Raw genomic sequence first — 8,501 nt, forward strand, 5'->3', positions numbered from 1 at the left:
TTTGCACCTCTGGTCCGTGAATCTTCACCTTGCAATTTCCAGTGCACCAAATTTTACTCTCCGATTTACGGTCCATTTTACGAACTGTAAAATGTTTTACGATCAATTCAACGGTCCGTAAAATGGACCTTTGTAACCTTTGTCCCTGCTCACTTCACTCCAACTTTTTCCAAGTTTCTCAACCTGTTGAGTCCTAACACACAAACAAACATCAAAAACATCACGAAACTAAACAAAATATCATACAATATGAAAGTAAACACTTGGGTTGCCTCTCAAGAAGCGCTTGATTTAACGACGCGGCACGACGGTGGCACCCGTTTCATAGTTCATTGAGGTAGGTGATCTCAAGCGTCTTCATTTCATTGGGTAAGCGCAAGTAGTGTTATATCCCGTATTTTGAACATTTGGGACAATCCGGATTAACTATGATAGGCTAGGGGAAAGACCATTCCGGGATACGAAGTCGAGACTTTTGACCTTCGATTTTGTTTTAAGACATAAGTTGTTCATGAATTTGTTGGCATGGAACATTTAGGAAAATTTGGGACTAAAAGTGGAATATTGAGAAGTTGGAAATTATTGAAAAATTGGCCAACATGGCCGTGTGGTTTGGAAATGGCCCCACACATTTGTGGCCTAAATTTAATTGGTCCAACCCATGTGTGGGCCATGGACACTTGTATGATTCATCTAAGAGCATAAAAGATGACTAATAAGTCATCTTTCTTCATTCCATACTTAGAAAAAAATCAAGAACTTTGGAGAACAACACCAAGGCCATTCGGCCAAGCTCCAAAAAATTGAAGATCAAATTTAGCCATCACAAAATTATTTCATCCTAGCAAACCCACTAATTGAAGGGTCCTCATTAACGTGGGAGTGTTGTTTGGGTCAACCAACCGCTTGTTTTCATCCGTTGCTAACCCTAGCCAAGTTGGAAGTTGAGAAGAGAGGTAAGGTTTAATCTTGTTTTTATGTGTTATGGAAGGTTTATGTATGTCGTAGTATGCAAAAATGGATGAAATTCATGAAATATGGCATGTTGGAGTTGAGGCCGTGTGCATGGTATCTAGCCGTGTGCATGTGATATTGTGTTGAAGTAATGAATTAATTTTATGTAGCATGTTTAGTTGTGTAGTGTGAAGAAATGGATGGGAATCATCAATATGTGTATGTGTAGTGTTGGCCGAATATAGGCCATGTCATATGACAAGAATGGATCAATTCTATTTAGTATTTTGATTGTTGTCGTTATGAATTCTATGTTGACGATAAGAGTTTAATGACTCAAGTTGATGTTGTAATTGTTATGGGCTGATTTGGAGGATTGTGTGCACTTAATGTAATTTCTATATTTATGAGAATGACATTGTTAGAGTGTGGATTGTTGGTGCAAATCATGATTCGGAAGTGAGGAATGTGTTATGGATGTGGTTCTCGGGTTTGAAATGGGGCAGTTTTCGGGTAAGTTGGAGTGTTGTTTGGGATGTTTGAAATATTGTATGAATTGTTTAAAATGTTCTTAATGTTGTTGGTATGGTTTCGGACTAGTATTTGAATGTATAAGCGTTGATGTTGGCTTGAATGTGTTCGTGGAATTGAATATAATGAATGTTGTTGGATTATTATATAAAGAGTATTTAATGTTAGAATGCGTTTTGAATTGATTATTGATGTTGCTAGTTTGGTTGTTGGTATTGTTGTTGATGAATTTGGCCGAGTTGAATTCTCGGGGTTGTGCATTTACAGGGAAAATGCTGCCCAAATTTATGTAGAATTTAGTGTTCGTTTGGAAATGAACTCCAAAATGCCTATAGTTAATGTTGGTATTTAATGATGTTATGTAGATATTGGGGAGTCCGAGACATAGGCTTGATTTGGATTAGCTTTGAGAGCGATCGAGGTATGTAAAGCTCAACCCTTCCTTCTTTTGGCATGCCTTAGTTATAAATAGGCTGTGACACGAGCCTCGAGGGAATTCTATTCTCGCGATCCGAGCATGTCTATGATTCTTATTTATTTCTTGGTATTCGTATGCTTGATGTGATGAAATATTGGCCCTTATGTCTTTGGAATATTTGATTTTCAAATGTTGCATAAAAAGTTTTGTTTTTAAAGAGTTCCGTAACTACGAACGACCGTAACTTTCACAGAAAGGCTCAGATTGCCTCGATATGTTCGTAGGAGCTTTTATGGCATATGATGACTATGTTTTTCATAGGCGGGCCCGACTTGGGTCGACACCCATCCGTGGGCCCCGCAACTTCCCTTTTATGTATTTACGATGGCTTTTGAAAGAATATGATATGACTATTATCCCGATTTCAAGTATGATCGGTTACTTACCTTTGAGTTTATGATAATGATTTTATGCATATGGTTACTCACTACTCTGCTCGTGCAAATGGTTATTGCATCTTCCGCCGAGTCCCGGGCCGGTTATGTATCGTGCGCACTATGTGATATTCTGGAGTATGATGTGTCCGATTCGCCGAGCCCCTCTGCTATTGGGCCGGGTACCATGTATATTTGGTGTTATGATGTGTCCGGTTCGCCGAGCCCCTCCGCTATAGGGCCGGGTACCGTGTATATGTGATATTGTCCGCTGGATTTTTGATCGCGGTATGTCGGGTTTCGGAGATATGAAATCTTCTGGAGTATGATGTGTTATGGCGCCATCGACGGGCGGGCGACCATATTTTCTGAGCCCTTTGCATGATTTGTATTTTCAAAAATGAACATTTTGGTATTTTGGATATTGCACTTATTTTCTGTACTTCTGTTTCGATTGTGACTCAGATTTGTTTATTGTATCTTCTGCTTTGCATACTCAGTACATATTCCGTACTGACCCCCTGTCTTCGGGGGCTACGTTTCATGCCCGCAGGTACCGACGTATAGTTCGGTGATCCGCCAGTCTAGGACACCTATTCTGCTGTTGGAGTGCTCCCTTTATTCCGGAGCCCACATTTTGGTATATATTCGTCCGTTGCGTATGTATTTGTTTGATCAGGGGTACGGCGGGGCCTTGTCCCGTCATATGATTCTGTTGTTCTATTTAGAGGTCTATAGACGTATATGTGGGTTGTGCCTACTTCTGTACAGGTGTGTTCGAACGTTATATGTTCTGGGCGATCCCATTCGCCGTGGCAGCCTTGTCGGCTAGCATCTGTATATATTTTGGGCCGATGTGCCATTTGATAGCCTTGCCGGCTTCTGTGATATGCATATGTTTGTGTTTGAGACGATTTGAGACAGTGTCTGATATTTGTGTATGTATAAGCCATCTGTTTGTGATTCGGATTTATGAATGTGTTTGGGTGCCCAGCTCGGGCACTAGTCACGGCCTACGGGGTTGGGTCGTGACAAGTAGTGCTTAACCCGCTACCCATTTACTTTGGAATGCTCTACATCCGGACCAACAAGCTCAATCGCTCCATGCGAAAACACTTGTGCTACTTCAAAGGGACCGAGCCATTTGGATTTCAATTTTTTGGGAAACAACCGAGCCTTGAGTTGAACAATAACACCCGATCCCCGGGGCTAAATTCTCTTTGCAAGTTCTTCTTATTATGAAAGTGCTTCATGCGGGCCTTGTAGAGTGAAGAGCTAACATAAGCTCTAAATTGGAATTCATCCAGCTCATTAAGTTGTTCCATCCTCAAGTTTGAGGCATCACCCCATTCTAGATTCAACTTTTTCAAGGCCCACAATGCCTTATGTTCAAGTTCCACCGGAAGATGACAAGATTTGCCAAACACCAATTGTAAGGAGACATACGTATTGGTGTCTTGTAAGCCGTCTGATAAGCCCATAGTGCATCATCCAATTTTCTTGATCAATCGGTCCGATTAGCATTCACTGTTTTGGAGAGAATGGTCTTGATCTCCCTATTCGACACTTCAACTTGTCCACTTGTTTGGGGATGGTAAGGGGTGGCAACTCGATACGTAACTCCATACTTCTCAAGGAGAGTCTTGAATAACCGATTGCAAAAATGAGAGCCCCCATCACTAATAATTGCCCTTGGAGTCCCAAACCTTGAGAAAATATACCTGTTTAAGAATGCGGTGACACTTCTTCCTTCATTATTAGGAATCGCGATAGTTTCCACCCATTTGGACACATAGTCCACCGCCGCAAGAATGCACTTGTTAATGTAGGAACTCATAAATAGACCCATAAAATCAATTCCCCAAACATCGAACAATTCAACTTCAAGAATCGGTGTCATTGGTAGCTTATGCCTTCTTAAGATGCTCCCATGCCTTTGACATTGATCACACGCTTTCATGAAGTCATGGGCATCTTGATAGATTGTTAGCTAATAAAAGCCACTTTGATGAACCTTAGCCGCCGTCCTTGAGCTACTATGATGGCCACCTACGGGCTCAATGATGGGCATCATTTCTACTTCGGATATGCACCTCCTTATGATGTTGTCAACACAAACCCGAAATAGATATGGCTCATCCTAATAGAATTTCCAAACGTCACTCAAGAACTTTTTCTTTTGGTGGAAGTTCAAATCCTCCGGCATAATGTCACTAGCTTGATAATTTGCAAAGTCGGCATACCATGGAATCATGTCATATGACCCGCCATCACTTGATCATCCAGGAATGATTCATTGATTTCAAGTCCATCCAATGGCCTCCCACCTTCTTTAAGATGAGACAAATGGTCCGCCACTTGATTTTCACACCCCTTTCTATCCTTGAATTCAAAGTCAAATTCTTGCAAGAGTAGGACCCAACGTATCAACCTCGGCTTTGTATCTTTCTTTGTCATGAGGTAATGTAGGGCCGCATGATCGGTGCGCACAACCACATGGGTTCCTAACAAGTATGCACGAAACTTCTCAAAAGCAAAGACAATGGCAAGCAACTCTTGCTCGGTGACCGTATAGTTCAATTGGGCCCCATTAAGAGTCTTGCTTGCATAGTAAATTGGATGAAAGATCTTTTCATGTTTTTGGCCAAGCACAGCCCCTATTTCAAACCCATTTGCATCACACATGAGCTCAAAGGGCTTAGACCAATCCGGAGTGATAATGATAGGAGCCGATGTGAGTCTCTCTTTCAAACAATTAAAAGCCTTTAGGAAAGCATCATCAAATACTAATCTCAATTCTTTCTCCAATAGCTTGCAAAGAGGATTGGCCACTTTTGAGAAATCCTTGATGAACCTTCGATAAAACCCGGCATGCCCAAGGAAACTTCGAACACCTTTGACGGAGATTGGGGAAGGAAGCTTAACAATGACTTCAATTTTGGCTTGATCAACCTCAAGCCCCTTCTCTGAAATTTTGTGCCCCAAAACTATGCCTTCTCTCACCATGAAGTGACATTTTTTCCAATTGAGCACCAAGTTGGTTTCTTCACATCTTCTTAATACTTGAGGCACATTCCCCAAGCAATATCAAAGGAGTCCCCCAACTATGGAAAAGTCATCCATGAAGATTTCAATAGACTCCTCAACCATGTCGGAGAAGATGGACATCATGCAACGTTGGAAAGTTGCGGGAGCATTGCACAGCCCAAATGGCATTCTTTTGAAAGCATACGTCCCGTAGGGACAAGTGAATGTGGTTTTCTCTTGATCTTCCGGGGCAATAGTGATTTGGTTGTACCCCGAGTAGCCATCCAAGAAGCAATAGAAATCTCTTCCCGCAAGCCTATCAAGCATTTGATCCATGAAAGGCATTGGGAACTAATCCCTCTTAGTACACTGATTCAACTTTCTATAATCCTTGCACACTCTCCAACCGGTAACCGTACGAGTCGAAATCAATTCATTTTTCTCATTTGGCACCACGGTGACCCCACCCTTTTTGGGTATACATTGAACCGGACTAACCCATAGGCTATCTGCTATCGGGTACATAACACCGGTATCTAAATCCTTGATGATTTTCGCTTTAACAACTTCTTGCATAGGAGGATTCAACCTTCTTTGGTGCTCAACAGGTTCACAATCTTCATCAAGTTGGATTATATGGGCGCAAATTCTAGGTGAAATTCCTTGAATATCCTCAATACACCACCCAATTTCCTCTTTATACTTCCTCAAGATCACCATTAGTTTCTCTCTTTGTCATCCGTCAACCGGGCGGAGATTATCACAGGCAAAGTGTTGTTTGGTCCAAGAAATTCATACCTCAATTGTGAAGGAAGAGGTTTGAGTTCTAAGGTGGGAGGCTCAATGATAAATGGCTTTGCGGGAGGCTTCTCATAGTTGTCTAGATCAAGATCAGGCTTTTTGGGATTGTATTTGTATGTACCAAACCCCACCAATGCATTTACCGTTTTCTCGAATTCTTTTTCATTTTCCCCCTCAAAGTTCATTATCACAGCTGCCAATATCTCACCCACATGTTCATGCTTAATGGTTGTCTCTGTGGCTTCATCAATTGTATCAATAACCGACAAAACACTCATATCCGCCGGTTGTTTCATTGACTTGCAAATATGGAAACTGATCTATTCATCATTCATTCTAAATTTTAAATCACCCCTCTCCACATCTACAAAAGCATGCACCGTAGCTAAGAAAGGTCTTCCCAAGATTATGGGCACTTCAAAATCAACTTCACAATCTAAAATCACAAAGTCGGCCGGAAAAATGAATCGGTCAACTCTCACAAGCACATCATAAAGAATACCCACCGGTTTCTTTACAGTTCTATCCACTATTAGCAACCTCATAGTTGTGGGTCGGGGAGTGCCCAAACCCAATTTGTTAAAGATAGCAAGAGGCATCAAGTTGATGCTTGCTACAAGGTCACATAAGGCCTTTGCAAACTTATACATCCCAATTGTGAAAGGAATGGTGAAAGCTCCCGGGTCTTCTTTCTTCTGAACCAAAGCTTTTTTTACAATAGAGCTTCAATGATGTGTACCCCCCATTTCTTCAAAACTAGAATGCCTCTGCTTGGTTACAAGATCTTTCATGAATTTTGCATACCCGGGCATTGTTTAGGAATAGGATTTAAAACTTTAGGAACCTCCTCTACCACTTTCTCGCCTTCTGGCTCTTCATCACCTTCGGGAACAATTTCAAAAACAATGGGCTCCTCAATAGTCGCCCACTTCTTTTTCATCTCTATTTCTTCTTCATTGATTCTTGGTTCGTCAATAATTTCCGCTTCATCAACCAACCCCTTTTTCATCACCAACTCTTCTAACCCAATTATTTTCCCACTCCTAGTAGTGATTGCATTGCATTTGTGTTCATCATTTGCTGGATTTGCAACCGTGTCACTAGAGAGTGTGCCCTTTTGCCTTAGGTTGAGTTGAGCCGAGATTTGGCTAAGTTGTGACTCAATTTGTTTAATAGAAGTGGAATGAGAACTCACTACTTTCCCCATTTCTTTGCAGAAGGAATCGGTTGACTCCATTTTTTTCAAAACTCTTGATAGCATATCCTCTATTTTGGAACTAGCGGGGTAGCTAGTGGATAGTTGGCTTGAAATAATTTGGTTCCTCTTAGGTGGGAAATAAGGATTTGAGCTTCGGTGGTTGTTGTAATTGTTGTTGTAACCACCTTGATTGTTATTATAACCACCTCGATTGTTGTCCTGCCAATGAGAATTCCCACTATCTTTGTTCCACCCTTGATTTCCACTATCTTTATTCCAACCTTGATTCCCTTGACCTTGCCGCCAAGATCCTTCATTAGGACCTTGGCAGTTCGGACGGGAACCCCCCACTTAATTGTTTATAAAGTTGGCTTCCTCCTCACACACTTGGAAGCATTGTTCATCCATAGAATCCCCTTCGCAAGATTCTACCGCATTAACTCGCTTGGAGCCTCTACCCAACACATGTTTCGTGAGAAGATCCATTTGAGTAACCAATTTTGCCATGCTCTCATATCTATCTTCTTCCATCTTGATTGCCTCTTGAGACAAGACAATTTTGGACGGTCCTACTTCAACCACTTCCGACTCCCCAGTGTGCCAAGCTTCGTTGGTCTCAGTCAATTTATCTAGGAGAGCACTCATTACCGCATAAGAGTTTTCCATCACGGACCCAACCGCAATATTATTGGCTACCAATTTGTTGACCGTGTCAAGTGACCGGTAGAATGTTTGGAGAAGAACACTATCCGGCAACCCATGCTTTGGACAACTCTTAACTTTCTTTTTGAAATGAGTCCAATCTGGGAACGAGGGAAGAACTTCTTGAGGAATGCTTGAGTCAACTCCGCCCAAGTAGTAATAGACTCGGTTGGAAGATCATCCAACCATGCGGTGGCCTTGCCCGTGAGAGAGAAAGGGAAGAGCCTCAACCTGACTGTCTCAACGGAGATATTTGGATGCATATTAGTAGTGCAAACCTCAAGAAAGTTCTTTAAGTGCCTATTTGGGTCATTCGTTGGTAGACCCTTGAATAAGCCCTTGGTGTTGAGTAGGTGCAACATAGTATTGTTCACAAGGAAACTTCCGTTTCCTTGAACTGGAGGTGGGCGAATAGCGGCTGCATCACCCGGCTCCA

General features: G+C 41.8%; 1 protein-coding gene across 1 annotated transcript; it reads right to left on the minus strand.

The window, feature by feature from the left end:
• Positions 1–6,485: 6,485 nt before the first annotated feature.
• LOC132042207 (uncharacterized) lies at positions 6,486–7,402 on the minus strand. The gene is made up of 2 exons (XM_059432817.1): positions 7,010–7,402; positions 6,486–6,860 (listed from the first exon to the last, which is right to left on the minus strand). Exons 1-2 carry the CDS (start codon positions 7,400–7,402, stop codon positions 6,486–6,488), a joined length of 768 nt encoding a protein of 255 aa, XP_059288800.1.
• Between the last annotated feature and the right edge of the window lie 1,099 nt (positions 7,403–8,501).

This window comes from Lycium ferocissimum, unplaced genomic scaffold (assembly GCF_029784015.1).
Source record: "Lycium ferocissimum isolate CSIRO_LF1 unplaced genomic scaffold, AGI_CSIRO_Lferr_CH_V1 ctg1407, whole genome shotgun sequence".
In the NCBI taxonomy this organism is placed as follows: domain Eukaryota; kingdom Viridiplantae; phylum Streptophyta; class Magnoliopsida; order Solanales; family Solanaceae; genus Lycium; species Lycium ferocissimum.